At 60.6% G+C, this 16,845-nt stretch overlaps 1 protein-coding gene across 11 annotated transcripts in view; it reads left to right on the plus strand.

The window, feature by feature from the left end:
• MEF2D (myocyte enhancer factor 2D) overlaps window positions 1-16,577 on the plus strand; it is a 78,658-nt gene extending 62,081 nt beyond the window's left edge. For 9 of the 11 annotated variants that reach the window (XM_075075362.1, XM_075075354.1, XM_075075353.1 and 6 more), the window contains 6 exons: window positions 2,096-2,152; window positions 5,794-5,984; window positions 6,375-6,395; window positions 9,752-9,878; window positions 14,438-14,696; window positions 16,181-16,577. In XM_075075362.1, coding sequence (XP_074931463.1) covers window positions 2,096-2,152; window positions 5,794-5,984; window positions 6,375-6,395; window positions 9,752-9,878; window positions 14,438-14,696; window positions 16,181-16,511 — 986 coding nt within the window. In that variant the 3' untranslated portion in view covers window positions 16,512-16,577. The remainder of the gene's footprint in view (window positions 1-2,095; window positions 2,153-5,793; window positions 5,985-6,374; window positions 6,396-9,751; window positions 9,879-14,437; window positions 14,697-16,180) is intronic. The other 2 variants (XM_075075364.1, XM_075075363.1) reach the window with 1 other exon arrangement.
• Window positions 16,578-16,845: the final 268 nt, after the last annotated feature.

Genomic DNA, 16,845 nt, shown 5'->3' on the forward strand with positions numbered 1-16,845 from the left:
CCTCCCACAGTGCGATCATAAATAATAATAGCGTGCAGAAAGCCCCTGCCTGCTATTTTGGTTGTCACAGATGGGCTGTAAAAATCATACGGGCTGCAAATGGCAGAGCCGGTAACTGCGACCGCCTGGACATCTGGGCGGTGGGCACTCGGCTGCAGCCCCCGGGGCTGCGAGAGCTTAGGGGGCACTTTGCAAAGGGGCTGGAGGGGTGGGAGAAGGGCTGGGAGGTGCCTCCAGAAGCAGGTTGGCTGGCTGGATCAGAGCAAGCAGAAAGGTGCCTGGGCTGGGATGCGAAAGGAGCCACGGTTCGCAGCCGGCTTGTTTGCTTACTGCCCTCTCCACACGGTCTTGGGGGTGCCTTGAAGCACTCAGATACCAGGATGAGGCCCCCAGACCTCAGGGAGAGGGGTCTTTCTGCTCTAGGACTGCTCCCAAAGAGCAACATGTCACTCCAGGCTGGGCGGCAGAGCCCTCCTCGGGCGCAGGCAGCCGTAGCGCCGGCTGCGGGGACCTCCCCTGCCCTCTCGCAGGCCCCTCTGCCGAAAAAAAAAAAACAACCCAAAAGAGGCTTCGTTGTAACGCAGACCCCGCTGGAGGCTCGCCGTTTCCATCTCCCTCGCTCGCCGTTTGTTTGAAGGGGGATAATTTTGTGGTTGCGAGCGCAGAGGTGTTCCAAGTCCAGCCATCTGCGTCTCATTCACTCGCTGCCTGGGACACGGGAGAAATCCTGTTTATAGGAGCCAGGCCCTTGCATGTTAGAAGAACTTGGGTTTTTTTTCCCCCTTAATTTTTGGGTTTTTTTTTTTAGCAACGCACTCGAGCTGAGAGCGGAGCGTTGCCTCCAAAGCAAACGCGCGGCAGAGCGTTGGGTCGGTATCGGCGCTGGCCGATGGCATCTGCTGGGGGATGGCACGGGAGAAGGGCGGCCCAGGGCGGGTTTATGGGGCTGGGGATGGGGTCTGCGCCGCTCACCTAAGGGGGTGAGCCCGCTTCAGCAGTGTGGGTGCTGGCGTGGGGTGCAAGTGGGGTCCCACAGCAGGGCACAGCCCCCAGATCCTGCTGGGGGTCCCTCCTCCGGGACTTTGTATCCCCATCCCTTGAAGGGAGGGTGCTGCGGTGCCACGTTTTGGGGGTCACCTTGCCCTTTATCAAGCTGTAAAATATTTTTGGGACCACAGCCATCCCCGATCATGCTCCCAGGTGGGGAGCGAACACGCTCCCCTGCAGCGGCTCAGCCCTCCAGCACTCTTCCTGCTTTCAGGGGCTCGCTGCAAGCCCAGCCTGAGAGCTGGGGGCTGGAAAGAAAGGTTTTCGTCTCAGGTTTCCCCATCTGGGGTGAGAAGCGTTGGGCGGTGGTTAGAGGTGGGGTTTGGGATGGGAGGCTCCTCGTTTCCCTGTCCAGGGCTCCGGGATGACTGCGGTTGCAGCTCCGGAGCCTCCGTGCCGGCTGTTGGCCGAAATCAGTGCCTGCGGCGTGCCCAGGCAGCCCCGGGTCATGAATAGGTGGCTTTCAGAAATAACTCAGTAAAAAGGCAGAAAAAAATAAAATCTTCTTGCAGGCGAGGCAAAACATTCAGTTTATTGGGGATAAAAAGGCCTCTGGTACGTTTTTTTTCCCCGGCACGGCGGGGAGCGGCGGCGCTTTCCAAGCGTTGGGACCGTGGGAGGGCGAATTGTAGCAGCGTCCTGGCAGCGCGCGGGGATGGTTTCCATTCGGTGTGAACATTACAGGGGAGATAGTGTTTCACGTCTTGCTGCTGGGGCTCTCTTCCCTGGCAGCACCGGCCCCGTGTCCCCCAAAGGGGGCCTTGGAATAAAATAGCCGCAGTGTTTTCCAAGCCGCCTCCTTTGGAGCGGGCTCCTGTGCTGCCTGGCTCCTGCCCAAAGGAAACGGATCTGCCTGGATAATGTTTCCCAACCTGATCACCAGGAATGCTGCTCATTTTGCCCAGGACTTTCTCCCCAGGAAGGCAACACCACTCTTTTTCCTCTGCCTTCCTCCCTCATCCTCTCCCTCTTCCTCCCCCCCCAGAAGGAGGGATGCTCACCCTGTTTCCAAGCGGACGATGACCCCGTGTTCCCAATTGCTTTGCAGGGGCGATGCTCGGGGGAGACCTGAACAACACGAACGGAGCCTGCCCGAGCCCCGTGGGTAAGTGAGGAGCTGTTGCCTTTCGGCGAGTGGTGTGGGCCCCGGGACCCGCGCCCCGGGCTCTGTTTTGCCACTCCTTGCTGTGGTTTCCCCACGCGTTACAGGATTTTGCTGTGCTGTTCAGTGCCGTCAGTCGATGGAGAAGCTCTAGGGAGGATTTTTGCTGCTGTTGGCAGCAGGAGGGTTTGGCACGTGGAGCTCCAGGCCAGTGCCTTCGCGGGGGGCTGCTGGCTTCGGCGGAGACCCCAGAGACCGAGGCAGGAGGGTGGGGTGTGCCCTGGGGGCCAGCATCTCCCCTGGGTCTGTGGGAGAGCTGCAAGTCAAGGGGGCAGCAGAGGTGGCCACTGAGGACCATGGTTTGGGCAGCTCTGGGTTTAGCTCCCCGTGCTACAGCCAGTTCCTCCCCTGACCTCGGGTGAGTCACTTAACACCTGATTCCTCGTTGCACTTGGGCCATATAAAGGAACTTTACTGCAAGGAAAAAAAGCTCATTAAGGTCCTTTTCCACTGTGAGAGCCTCAGTGCTAACGAGGCTCAGACCTTGTGGCTTAGCTCCCCAGCTATAAAATGCGCTAATAATACCTCCCTCCCTACGGTCTGCCTCCGCTGTCTGCAGGGTGAGGTCTTTGGGGCCGGCGCTTGCGTAGGTGCAACCCAAAAGCCAGCGACGGCCCCCGGGTCCCGCTGGGAAGCAGCTGCCACTGCCGGCATCGCTGCTGCGGGCTGGGGCAGGGCGGGCTGCGGTCCAGGGCTTAGCGGGGTGGATGCCGTCCATCCCCAGGCGAGGTGGAGCGGGGTAGGCAGCCTTGCACCAGGAGCCTGGCTCGTCCCCCGCCGCGGGGGCTTTTGCCGTGGGCTTCCAGCCGACAGCACAGAGGAGGAGTGTGGAATTTGGCGTTGCCCTAATTAAAACCAAATCGGAGCCCGGGTCCCACTGGTTGCGCGGACGGGGCTGGTCCAGACATGGTTCTGCAGCTCTGCGGCCGCCCATCCCCATCCCCTGCACCGCGGCCGTTCCCAGAAATAACCTTTTCCCGGTGCCGGGCAGGAGCCCTGCCAGCGCCGGGGGTATTTCTGCCTGGCTGCACCTCCAGAGCAAACCCTGCCAGGGGGCTGCATCTCCCCCAGGACCTTGCAGTGCCCGACACGGAGCTTTGCCGCTCCTTCGAAGGCAGAGGGAAGGGGCCGTCATGCCGTGGCCCCCAGCTACCTTCGCGGCCCCTTTTCCCCCCAAGGCCGCCCCCACGTCAGCTGTTGGGAGCAGCCGCGGCGGCGCGGAGCTTGGCAAGGCCCATGAATGTCAGCATTGACGTCACCAGAGCATTCCCCGCGTTCCTGCCGCCGCTCCAGGAAACGGGCGTGAGGAGCAGGGACAGCCCGGCCGCAGCCAGCCCCGCACCCCTGCCGTCCCCGGACCCCTGCCATCCCCAGGGCACCCCGCGCCGGCTGTAGGAGGGGCGCATGGCTCTGGCGCTGTGCTTGGGGTTTTTAGGTACCTGGGACATCTCTTCCTCCTCCTCCTGCTCCTCCTCCTCCTCCCTTGCAATCTCTGCAGCACCAAGCAATCACCTGCTGCCTCTGAGTCATCAGCCTCCGGGTGCCTGCAGCCGGATCCTGCAGCGATGCGGGCTCTGTCCCCGCATCCTGCCTGTGTGCCATGGCCCGCACCCTCCCTGGTGCCTCCGGGGGTGTGAGGCGCCTTGCCCACCCTCCCTGCCCCGTCGGGGGAGCGCCGTGCCCTGGCCCTCCCCAGCTTTGTGAGGGCATGGGGTGCTGCCGGGCTCAAATTCACCCCAGGGTGGGGCAAAGCAGCCCGGAGTACTCTGCTTTTGGACCCCTTTTTTGGGGCGAGGGTTATTCTCAAATCCTAGTGGGAGCACAGCCCTTCTCTCGCCAGCTCGTGGGGGCGGCCGGATCCAGGCTGGGGGGACTCCTCTGACGGCAGCGCCCGAGTCCCCATACCAGGGAAGCCCCTTTGGGGGTGAATGGCGGCACTGGGACCCCCAAACCTGCTCCCCTCCAGCACCGGGGCCACCCCGATCCACACCCCGAGCGGTGCGCACGGTAACGCGGCGTAACTCAAAGCGGCACGACGGCCGCGTGTGCGTCCGTGTCGGTGCCGCCTTGGGAAGGGGAAGATCAAGGGGTTTAACGTTTCTTTTGGCTTTGCCTCGGTTTTTGCACGGCCACCGGCCACCGGCACTGCGGGTAGCGAAGGTCACCCAGGGAATTTTATGCACCTTCGTTGTTAATAAATATAAAAGCCAGTGGCCTTGCAAGCAAAATGGATGCAGTTCATGGTGCGTAGAGGTACCTGGGACCTCCCGCAGCAGGCACGTGCCTTCTGCACGGCTGCTGACGGTGCTTCGCGACTGGGAGGACACCTCGCTGGGGACAGGGAAGGCGGTCGCCTCCCTCGGGCAGGGACAGAGGAGTTGCAAGATGGGGCCGCCATCCTGCAGCAGCCCAGCCACCACGGGCACCCCTGAGGGGCAGCTGCCAGGCACCCACCGGGGAAGCATCGCTCGCCCCCGGCAGCGTCGGTGGGCTCAGACCCACGGCTCCCGGGGCCCTGCCTGGCTCGGCCCGTCGCCGATGTGTCCGGCCCCGGGACAGCTCTGGGAGAGGCAGCGGCTGGTGCTCGGCCCTCGACGAGCACGCGCCACGGCGGCGGCGTCACTGCCACCAGCCGCCTGCTGAAATGCAGATGTAGCGCAATGGTAGATGTGATTAATAATGCAATCAGCGACCTATTTTTCCCGGTCTAACGTGCAATGAATATGAGGGCTGAATCCTGGTGATTGCTAAACGCCTTTCTATCTTTGGGGCCTATTCATAAAAAAAAAAACCCTCATCAGAACAGTAATCTGATCCAATTTATTCCTTTCCTGATGTTCATCAAATCTTTTCCTTTTTAAATTTTTTTCTTCCTTTCCTTTCTTGTTTTTCTCCCCCCCCCCCCCGCCCTCTTTGCACATAAAATCCTTAAGTGGGGCAGCAGGAAGAGGAGGAGGAGGGAACCTCAGATCTTCAAAGGGGTGGTGGGATCAGTGAACCGAGCCCTTGCTCTGCCACAGCCCCTTTTCGCTGCTCCGGTACCATAAAGAGACCTTAAAAGTGAACGTAACAGTAATTATCCCCCCCTTGCTAGGGCCCCAGTACCCTGCCAGAGCAGCATAAAGAGGCCTTGCTGCAAATCAGGCCTGTAATATTTATTGGTTGTTATTACAGTAACGCTTGTGGGTTCCTGCAGGTTGAGGAGCTGCCGCGGGCGCTGGGAGCTCGGGGCCGGCTGCCTGCCCTGCCTCTGGCCCTGCCTGCCCGGGACAGGCTTGCCCAGTCTTGGTGGGGAGGATGCACCCGCCGCATCCTCTGAGCGGCTGCCGATGCTCCAGAGCTTGCTCGAGGCCGTGCCGTGCTGCTGGCGGGCGGGCAGGTACCTGCCCTGGAGCTGCGGATGAGTCTGCCTGGTGTGCAGGAGGGTTTTGGGGAGCCTGGGGGGATACGGTGCGGTCCCCCAAGGAGGAGCACCCACGGAGCCCCGCTGGGGCACCACTCGCCGTGCTCACATTTACCCCCGCCCTGCGTTCACCGTCGCCGTGCATTCACCTCCTCCCTCTCTGTCACCCATTTTCCTGCAGGAAATGGCTACGTGAGTGCCAGAGCCTCTCCAGGTCTCCTTCCCGTCTCCAACGGCAGCAGCTTGGGCAAGATCATCCCAGCCAAGTCCCCGCCACCGCCCTCCCACAGCACGCAGCTCGCCGCCAACAGCCGCAAGCCGGATCTACGCGTGATCACCTCGCAGAGCGGGAAGGGGTTAATGCACCATTTGGTGAGTGCCCGGCAGAGGTCTGCAAGGAGTCCTGGGTGGGAGCGCGTCCCCTGCCAGCAGGCTGCTTGCGGGGTGGACTTTGCGCTGGAGCAGATGCGGCGCAGGCACCTATTCCGTGCCGTAGGAGTGGGAGCTGGCCGGGGCCATGCCGGTGGGGAGACCCGAGGAGGAAGGCTTGGATTCCCGTTTGCACCGCCCTGGATGCAAACACGGGGCAAAGCCTGTGCCTGCAAACAAGCACAGCGCAAAGCCCTGCGCCGGGCACAAGCGTCACGCGTGCGTGCCCCGTTAGGCGAGGGCACGGCGCCGGCGAGCGCGGCGGCGTGGCGGTTGGTGGGGCTGTCGAGTTAACGGTGCCTCTCGGTTTTCTCTCTGTTCTCCCGCGGGCAGACGGAGGACCACTTGGCTCTGGTGAGTTCCCCGCTGAGCACGCATCGCGGCGGGGTGGGACGTGGGCCGCTTGTCCCGTCGGTGCCCGCGCCCTGGCTTGGCGAAGGCGTGGGGCACGCGGAGGGGGTGGGCGCCGGCCCCTTCGCCCTCCGTTTGGGAGCGCAGCGGCACGCGGGTGCGGGTGCAAATGTCACATCCAGCCCTGCCACAGAAAATCAATCCCGAGGAAAACGCACTTTGAGGAGAATGAGGTTCCCTGTGGAAAAAGAAGGAGCTGACACGAGCTAAAGCGCCTGTTTCTCCACCAAGGCCAAAAAAGCTGCGCTGGTTTCCCTGGGGGAGGTCATCCCGGGTCCCTTTTGGGGCTGGTGCCGCCTGGAGCCAGCCTGGGCACCGCCACCGCCCAGGGACCTGCCCCGTGGGCTTCGCCGGAGCCACCGCACTTTACAGCATGGGAAGGCCTGGCCCACTGCCACCACATGAAAGATAGGGAGTAAATCAGGCTCTTCCCATATTAAGGATATTATTTAAAGCCTGTGTAAATCCACTGGCTGGCTAGTGCGCTCCCTAAACCTCCTTTGTGCACAGGGGCAGTTTTCCGTGTTATTTTTATGGCTTTTTTTTATTCCTCCCCGCTGCCCCCCGCCAGCAAAGTGAACACCACCTTGTTTGTGGCAATGATTCACTCTGTTCTGTTGCTATTCTGGTGCAGGGCAGATGGGCGACAGGTCAGCGCAGCGAGGAAAGGGCGAGAGCCGCTGTAGGATGCAGCTAACGCAGCCAGGGAAAAGCTCTCCAAAAACCGGGGAGTAAGCCAACACCTCTCGCAGCCTGCAAGGAGACACTCTTGGCCAGGGGAAGGATTGGCCGGGGCTTTGGCAGACTTGAATTCTGCCGCTCTCCATGCCCCAGATCCCTTCTTGCTTGATGGCCGTCTCCCAGCAGCTCTGTGCCTCAGTTTCCCCATCTGCGGAGTGAAAACAGTCACCACCCGCCTCCCCATCTGCTCATCGCCCACCGTTCCTGCTGCCGGAGGGCATTGCCTGTCTCCAAGCTGGAGGAGCAGCTTGCTTTAGGCAAGAAATCAGCCGGGTTGGCATTAACAGTTTTAATTGTTAGGCTGAGCTAACCCGGCTGATTTTTGCCTGAAGTGAAGTACAGTCCTTGCCCAAGCCGAGCTGGCAGCGGGGAGGTGGAGGGTGATGAAATCCGCGAGCGGGGGACGGGGACCTCAGCACAGCTGGATCGGGAAGGGGAAAGCAGAGCATTGTCTCAGCTGCTCTGCGCGTTCATCCCGCCCGGTGCAGAGACCCCCCTCCCTGCTCCGCTAACCTTCTCCCCAGATTTGCTCCCTCCATATTGCTCAACCTACACACCAGATCTTCTCTCTAAATGGCAACTCCCACCTCTTTACGCACAGGCAGCAGGATGAGTCAGCTGCCCCTCCACGGAGACCTGCCCCGCTGCCCTTAACCCTTTGCCCGCGGGCTCAGCCCCTGCCAACCTCGTGGGTTTACTCCTGGCAGCTTCAGGCTCCGAGCGCAGTCTGCTCTTTTACTGGGTTCAGAAAAGCAGCCCCCGTTTCTCTACACGCTCCTAATACGAAGGGTAGAGCAGGATCCTTTCACCAAGCCTACGGCGACAAGCGATCTCTCCCGGGAGCATGCCTGCATGGTTTTGTAACGAGCCTGGATGGCAGTTTGCAACCGGGAGCGTTTTGCAAGGTGCACGACGGTGTGAGTGGCACGGGGCGGGGAGGGGGGGCACAGCTTGCACACCTCAGCACCTCCTGCCTGCATGAATCGGGATGCAAATTTGGGTGTTCCCTACGGGTGGTGGCTGCTGACCCCTTCCCGGGGCCGATAACGCCCACCACCCCAGCCCTCTGTCGCAGCCAGGTTCATCCCCATGCCGGTGCTACTCCCGGGAAGGCCACAGAGCCCCGGTGCAAGGCTACCGGAGGGGCTGGGGCTGCGGGTCGCATCCTGCTGGGCTGGCTCAGGGTCCGGTGCAGGCAGGAGAGGGATGGGGCTGAATCCTGCCCACCAGGAAGGCATTTCTCTGCAGCATCCTTAACCCATGGCTGAGGGTGGTTGCCAGCAGGATGCGTGCCAGGAAAACCTGCTCCTACAGCCCCGGGGCTTTAGCAATTAGAGCCCTGGTAATCGCCTTCCCTGGGAGGCGGGAGGGACCTGCGGGCTGGGCAGCATGTGGGCGCAGGGTGCTGCAAACCCAGCACGCCGGGGTACTGCTGTCACCCTCCGGAGGTGGCAAGGGCAGGGGTTTTAGCCTCCAACCTTATCCCAGGAGAGTCCTGCATGGCCACGAACCTTTGCAGGGGCCCGTGACCAGCCCTAAAAGGCAGTGGGAGCCCTCGGTGCCTCGCAGCGAGCAGGGAGGAAGGCTCCCCACCGTGTCCGGGGGGACGCAGCCAGCTTTGTGCCAGGCGTGATTTAAGCTGGGCACTGCCCCAGTCTTCACAGGGTGACGTGTGTCGGGGTACTTCAGATTAGAGTCAAGCCTCTTGAGACTGATTTAAATCAGATCAGCAGAGGCATCCCAGATTATCTGCCTTGTAAACAGGGCTGAATCTGACCCGCAGATCCACCCACGTAACTGCCTGGAAAACCGCGGGGGGAGGCTGGCGTGCACCGGTCCAAGGGCAGAATTTTTCCACAGTGGACCTGCTAACGCCTGGGTCTCAAACCTCATGAGGGCACTGAGCCGGCGGGCTGCCAGCCACTGGATTTTAGGTTTAAGCATGCCAGAGTGCCTTTAAAGCCCTGAGACCGGTGCTTAGCATCTTCAGCTTGCCTTAGAGGCAGGGGGCTCGTTCTTGGACGTCGGTGCTGCAGGGCGGAGGATGCATTAGCTCTGCGCTGCGTTAGCCGGTCTGGGTTTTGTTTGGTACCTTGCTCCCTGAGGAGCACAGCAAACCTCACGTGCATCCTCTGGAAAATAGCGACTGAGGTTTTATTTTTTTACATCAGAAGGAACACAGGCTGAGGTTTCCCACTGTTACTCCCCCTCCATGCACACGGGGACGGTGCTGGCCCTTGCAGGTGAAGCCCAGCTCCGGGCAGAAAGGTGACCCAAGGCCAATGCCAAGTGACGTGCGAATGAACGTCACCAAGGGTCCGAAATGGCTGGAACCGGTGTGGTTTGTACTTTGTTTTGTTGCAATGAGGAATGGCCAGAGGATCAACCCTGCTTAGTCCCACAGTCTCTGTGATCAGCCTTGGCTGGTGCATGCCTGGGGGCAGGGTGGGGTGGGGGGGACAGCTGCAGGCCAAGGTTTTGGGGGGTCACAACCCACAAGGACAACCGAGTAAAACGCATCTGGGTTGTAACACCCTCTCCGTTTGCTTCCCCGGCAGAATACGCAGCGGTTAGGTGTCTCCCAAGCAACTCACTCTTTAACCACGCCGGTTGTTTCTGTGGCTACTCCGAGTTTGCTGACGCAGGGGCTGCCTTTCTCCGCCATGCCCACGGCGTACAACACAGGTAAGAGCGCGCAGCCCGCGTAAGAGCTTCCCGAGGGGTCATTTCATACGAGGGGGAAATGTGCCGCTGCAAGCACGAGCCTGCCTCTCCCCGGGCAGCTGCATCATCGCTCGTGGAACTCACGGCCGCCAGACGCGGTCGAGCCCGAGAGTTTCACAGGATTAAAATCAAGGGGAAGCTCATGTGAATAACGAGAACTCGCTGTCGTATCCAGAAGGTCTGTGAGGGCCTGATTCTGTCACGCTGTTGTGCCGGCAGCGTGAAGGTGCTTTTAAGTGGATGGTAATTGCAGCTACACCCATCTCCAGGCTCTTGAGAGCTCCGGGTGATGTTGTAATAGGGGCTTAATGAAAATGAGCATCAGGCCCCCAGAAATTGGGGAAGAATGTGAACCAGCCTGCTCGTAGGCACATCAGATTGGGGCTGGCGGGGCTCAAACCTGCCCGAGGCGACGGTTACGGCGCACGTGCCTGAGCAAAGGGCAAGTTGTTCATCTGCGACCTGTTAAACCTCCGCGAAGACTTCAAGGACCTGCTGGTTTCCTGCATAACTCGCTTTGGCATTTGCTCAAAGTTTGCAAAAATGTAAAAAAGCTGCTTGTCTGGAAGAACCCAGAATAGGCGTGTTAGGAACTCCCTCTCCTAATTAGTAGGTGGAGGCCAGAAGATGCCTGTTTGTGCGTGATGAGTAGGCTCCTCTCCCTGCGTGGAAATCATTGCTGGCCCTGTGGTCCACCAGCCAGTCGTGTACAGCCAACGTCCCAAAAATAGGGTTTAATTGAGCCCTGTGCTGGTACCACTGAGAGCAGGGAGGGTAGCCTGAATTTCAGCTTTCTGTATTTATTTTTTCCTCTCGCAGATGACCATAGGCAGAGAAACGTTCCCACGCGGGGCACCTTCGATGTCTGTGGCTGGGATGTTTGCTAGAGATATGGCAGCGGGGGGGTTATCACTGCATAGGTCGCTGTAGGGTGCAGATGCCCTGAGCAAACCCCGAGCCTGGGGGTGTCTCCGCTTGTTCTTTCCAGGGCAAACCTATTAATTGGGTGGGGAATTGTCTTGGTTTCAGGCCAGCGAGGTCGTGCGGAGCTTCCCGCTGGCCAGGCTCGCGTGCCCCGCTCTGCAGCCTGATTAAGTCAAACCCGAGCGTTTGCAGCTTCGCGATACGGGGTGGCTCCGGTTCAAGCAGTCGGCGTTAGCTGTCGTAACCAGTGGGTGTCAGGAGCTCCTAAACTGGAATGGCTGGTGCTGGGGGCAAAGAACCCAGTCCTGGGATTTGCTGTAAGGGTGTGCCTCGAATCAGCCCGGCGGCTTTGGCAGTGGTTCATCACCTCTGCAGCCGCCTCTTTGTGTCGCGCTGCTGCTGGCAGGTTCGGCCCCGCTGGCGTGGGGGGAAGGCTGAGCCCACAAGACACCCAAAACGACGGCGAGAAAGGGGGAGGGAGGGGGCTCGGGGAGGGAGGGCGAGCGTTTGATGAACGCTCAGGGTTTGTGGGTGCCTGTATCTGATGCAGATGCAGCTGACCGAGGGTTTGACCAAACCCACCTCCTGGCAGAGCAGCCGCTCCCCCCGCCACCCATGCTGGGGCGGGGTGGGGGGGCGAGGATTTTCCACCCTTTGTAAATCCCTACACAGCTTGGTTTTGGGATGCCCGGCTGGTTTTGGGGATGCGGGGCTGGTTTTTGGGGATGCCCGTCTGGTTCTTGGGATGCCCGCCTGGTTTTTGGGGATGCCCGTCTGGTTTTTGGGGATGCCCGTCTGGTTTTTGGGATGCCCGGCTGGTTTTTGGGGATGCCTGGCTGGTTTTTGGGATGCCTGGCTGGTTTTTGGGATGCCCGCCTGGTTTTTGGGATGCCCGGCTGGTTTTTGGGGATGCCTGGCTGGTTTTTGGGATGCCGGGCTGGTTTTTGGGGATGCCCGGCTGGTTTTTGGGATGCCCGGCTGGTTTTGGGGATGCCGGGCTGGTTCTTGGGGTGCCCGGCTGGTTTTTGGGGATGCCTGGATGGTTTTTGGGATGCCCGGCTGGTTTTTGGGGATGCCCGGCTGGTTTTTGGGATGCCCGGCTGGTTTTTGGGGATGCCGGGCTGGTTTTTGGGATGCCCGCCTGGTTTTTGGGGATGCCTGGCTGGTTTTTGGGATGCCCGCCTGGTTTTTGGGATGCCCGCCTGGTTTTTGGGATGCCCGCCTGGTTTTTGAGATGCCCGCCTGGTTTTTGGGATGCCCGCCTGGTTTTTGGGGATGCCGGGCTGGTTTTTGGGATGCCCGCCTGGTTTTTGGGATGCCCGCCTGGTTCTTGGGATGCCCGGCTGGTTTTTGGGATGCCCGGCTGGTTTTTGGGGATGCCCGCCTGGTTTTTGGGGATGCCCGGCTGGTTTTTGGGGATGCCTGGCTGGTTTTTGGGATGCCCGCCTGGTTCTTGGGATGCCCGGCTGGTTTTTGGGGATGCCGGGCTGGTTTTTGGGGATGCCCGGCTGGTTTTTGGGGACGCCGGGCTGGTTTTTGGGGATGCCCGGCTGGTTTTTGGGATGCCTGGCTGGTTTTTGGGGATGCCCGGCTGGTTTTTGGGATGCCCGGCTGGTTTTGGGGATGCCGGGCTGGTTTTTGGGGATGCCCACCTGGTTCTTGGGATGCCCGGCTGGTTTTTGGGGATGCCCGGCTGGTTTTTGGGATGCCCGTCTGGTTTTTGGGGATGCCAGGCTGGTTTTTGGGGATGCCCGGCTGGTTTTTGGGGATGCCCGCCTGGTTTTTGGGGTGCCCGGCTGGTTTTTGGGATGCCCGGCTGGGTTTTGGGGATGCCTGGCTGGTTTTTGGGGATGCCTGGCTGGTTTTTGGGATGCCCGCCTGGTTCTTGGGATGCCCGCCTGGTTTTTGGGATGCCTGGCTGGTTTTTGGGGATGCCCGCCTGGTTTTTGGGATGCCCGGCTGGATTTTGGGGATGCCGGGCTGGTTTTTGGGGATGCCCGGCTGGTTTTTGGGGACGCCGGGCTGGTTTTTGGGGATGCCCGGCTGGTTTTTGGGATGCCTGGCTGGTTTTTGGGGATGCCCGGCTGGTTTTTGGGATGCCCGGCTGGTTTTGGGGATGCCGGGCTGGTTTTTGGGGATGCCCACCTGGTTCTTGGGATGCCCGGCTGGTTTTTGGGGATGCCCGGCTGGTTTTTGGGATGCCCGTCTGGTTTTTGGGGATGCCAGGCTGGTTTTTGGGGATGCCCGGCTGGTTTTTGGGGATGCCCGCCTGGTTTTTGGGGTGCCCGGCTGGTTTTTGGGATGCCCGGCTGGGTTTTGGGGATGCCTGGCTGGTTTTTGGGGATGCCTGGCTGGTTTTTGGGATGCCCGCCTGGTTCTTGGGATGCCCGCCTGGTTTTTGGGATGCCTGGCTGGTTTTTGGGGATGCCCGCCTGGTTTTTGGGATGCCCGGCTGGATTTTGGGGATGCCCGGCTGGTTTTTGGGATGCCCGGCTGGGTTTTGGGGATGCCTGGCTGGTTTTTGGGGATGCCTGGCTGGTTTTTGGGGATGCCCGCCTGGTTCTTGGGATGCCCGGCTGGTTTTTGGGGATGCCTGGCTGGTTTTTGGGATGCCCGCCTGGTTCTTGGGATGCCCGGCTGGTTTTTGGGGATGCCCGTCTGGTTTTTGGGATGCCCGCCTGGTTCTTGGGATGCCTGCCTGGTTTTTGGGATGCCCGGCTGGTTTTGGGGATGCCTGGCTGGTTTGTGGGATGCCCGCCTGGTTTTTGGGATGCCCGGCTGGTTTTTGGGGATGCTCGGCTGGTTTTCGGGGATGCTGGGCTGAGTTTGGGGATGCTCGGCTAGTTTTGGGTCTGCTGGCGGGGTCGTGGGTGGGAAGAGCAGCTCCCTCCCCGCCCCACGCAGGTTTGGGGGGACGGGGGGCGCGGCGGCGGGCGGAGAGCGCCCTCTGCTGCCGCGCGGGGAGCGCCCACGCGGCGTGGGGGTGGCCCGCGGGGATGCGCCACGCACGGGTGGGGGGTGGGGGGGGAGTGGGGGCTCAGCACCTACCAGGGTTTTATTACCCCGGGGGTTGTCTGTGCCGGCCGCCCTCCGCCCGAGGGGTGTCTGGGTTGGGGGGGTCACACCCATGGTCCTTCCTGAGTGGAATCGGCACGGGCCGCGTTCGCCTTTGCGGCGCTTTTTGGGGGTAACCAGGGGGTCCTGTTAGCGGCTCATGCCTTGAAGGACGAAATGTTTTACGCCGAGGGTGGTGACACCGGCACAGGCTGCCTGAGGGGCGGTCGATGCCCCTTCCCTGGAGACACCCACGGTCAGGCTGGCCGGGGCTCTGGGCGACCTGGTCGAGTCGAAGATGTCCCTGCTTGCGACTAGGACCAGATGGCTTTTAAAGGTCCCCTCCAACCCAAACCGGTCTCTGATTCTGAGAGATGTGTCCTATGGCCAGCATCCCTGTGCAGCTCCCAGCAGTAGCCGAGGCTCCGTAAGCCATGGCTGGATCGTGTCTCTCGAGCAGGTCTCCATCTTCCCGCAGGGCTCAGGGGCTCTGTTGGAGCAGGTTTGACATTGAAATGACTGAAGGGCTCCTTCCTTTCCAGATTATCAGCTGACAAGCGCCGAGTTGTCTTCGCTGCCGGCATTCAGCTCACCTGGTGGGCTGTCCCTTGGCAACATCTCTGCCTGGCAGCAGCAGCAGCAGCAGCAGCAGCAGCAGCAGCAGCAACAGCAGCAGCAGCAGCAGCAGCAACAGCAGCAGCAGCAACAACAGCAACCGCAGCAACAGCAGCAGCCGCAGCAACAGCAGCAGCCGCAGCAGCAGCAGCAGCACCTGGTTCCTGTATCGCTAGGAAATTTAATGTAAGTGAAATGGGTACCGGGGACCACTCAGATGGTGTTTTAAGAGGAAAGAGGGAAACGGGGAATTCCTCCAGGGTGCCAAACCTGCAGAACCCGAGCTGCGGCTCCTCGGCTGGGTTATCGCCAGCCTCCCGCTGCAGGGCCCTGCCAGTTGCACCGTGCTTTGAGGAGGCAGGAGCAGGCGTGCCCACAGCTGCAGGAGGAGCCGGCCCAGCCAGCTCGTGAAGTCTGGGGAATCCTGCCCCTACCACTATCGCAGGAGTGACCCTGGGGTCCCCAGAGGAGATCAGGGCGGCAGTGTGCTAGGCGATGCTCTCTGAGAGCTGCCTCTTGCTGTCTAACCGCAGCAGGATTGCTCTCCTCACCTCACCCGGGGGCAGCTGAGGTCCAGCAGGAGGCAGAGTCCAGCGGGGTGGTCGTTGCAGGGTAAGGCGTCTGGTACTGCTAGCGTAGGAAGAGGGTAGCTTTTAAAATTGAAAATGAATTGCTTTAGTACAGGGCAAAAATACACACACTTGCATATTGGGGCAGGTTTTCTGACGTGGATCCGCTTTCAGTCTGGAATAAAGCGTCCACACAGCAAGCTTTTTCAGAGTATCTTAGTCAAAATAAAGATTTAAGCCGGTTGCTTGGGATCACACCAAGACCGTGGGACAAAAAGAGGCAGGAATTGAAGAGGAGGATTCAGTGATTTTACCCCAAAGCCAGCTTAGGAGGAAGACCCTGACATGCCCGGCATGAAGTGCCAGGTGGATGTATGGATGCACCAGGCTTTTGCACAGGGAGTTGGATGTGTTTCTCCGCTGCCTGGAGCGCATTTTCCAGGCAGGGCGGGCGGCAGCTTCCCCAGCAGCGGGGCTGCAGGACGCGCAGCACCCAGATGGAATTTTGGGTCTAGGAAAAAGGCTAAAGAGGTTCCCGGCTTGGAGCAAAACCCGCCCGTCTGAGCCCTCCACCGGATTTGCGCGGCCCCTGGGTGGGGGGGACGCTGGGGCAGAGCCGTAGGGGTGCTCGTGGGACGGGGTGGGGTGTCGCAGCCTGTCCTTCTCCTCCGCGTGTTTGGGTCTCTGCCCCGGGGGGGAGTCGGGGCTGGATCGTGGGGCGCTGGTGGAGGAGGGATGCTGCCCACGGGGTTGTGCGGGGTGTAATCCTGGCTCGGCAGAGGTGCATTGTGGTGAGTTTTATTAATTCTGGAGTCCTAATAATTCATCATTCTAATTATGAATCCAGATTCATAATCTAATCCAGATTCATAATCCAATCCAGATTCATAATCTAATCCAGATTCGTAATTCTGGATTCATTCAGCCACGGGGATGTGGGTTATGAATTCTGTGATTGGAGAGTAAAAGGCCACCAAAAAGATGAATAACAAGAGACTTCCCGTGATCTCCTCCTCCATCTGTTTCTCCCCTTTCCTCCCCTCCTGCTCTCCTCCTCCTCCTCCTCTCCCAACCTTGTTCCCCCGCCTTCCGGATGCCCAGACAAGGGAGTCACTTGTCCCACACCACCACTTTGACTGTCAACACCAACCCCAACATCAGCATCAAGTCGGAGCCCGTCTCGCCCAACCGGGAAAGAAACACTGCCACCCCGCTCAGCACCTTCCCCCACCAGCCCCGGCACGAGCCCACCGGCCGCTCGCCCGTCGACAGCCTCAGCAGCAACACCAGCTCCTACGAAGGCAGCAGCGAGCGGGACGATCCCGCCCGCCCCGATTTCGGCTCATCCCTGGGCCTCCTGCGACCCACCAGCGAGCCCGAGGGGGAGAGCCCCTCCGTAAAGCGCATGCGGTTGGATACCTGGGTCACATAACGGGGTCCCCGCCGTCCCTGGGAGCGCCGCCGGCTCGCAGCGGGGCCGCGGGGAGGGGGCGGGGAGGGGTGGGGGGGGGGCGCAGGGGCGAAACGGGTTATGGGGGTGGGGATGGGGTGGGGGGAAATTATCATAAACTGCCTGAGAAATAGCTTTAGGATTTTGTAGGCATTCATTCTAGCACAGCAGGCGACGCACGCAGTACATACGGCGCTCCTCGGCCGGGGGCCGCAGGCTGGGGAAGAGCTGGGCGCGTGGGGAAGAGGGGGACGGAAATCAAATAGCTGCGTCCCCGCCGAAAAAAAAAAGCAGCCCCTGGCCATGCTCATCCCCG

This window comes from Phalacrocorax aristotelis, chromosome 25 (genome assembly GCF_949628215.1).
Source record: "Phalacrocorax aristotelis chromosome 25, bGulAri2.1, whole genome shotgun sequence".
Classification (NCBI taxonomy): Eukaryota; Metazoa; Chordata; class Aves; order Suliformes; family Phalacrocoracidae; genus Phalacrocorax; species Phalacrocorax aristotelis.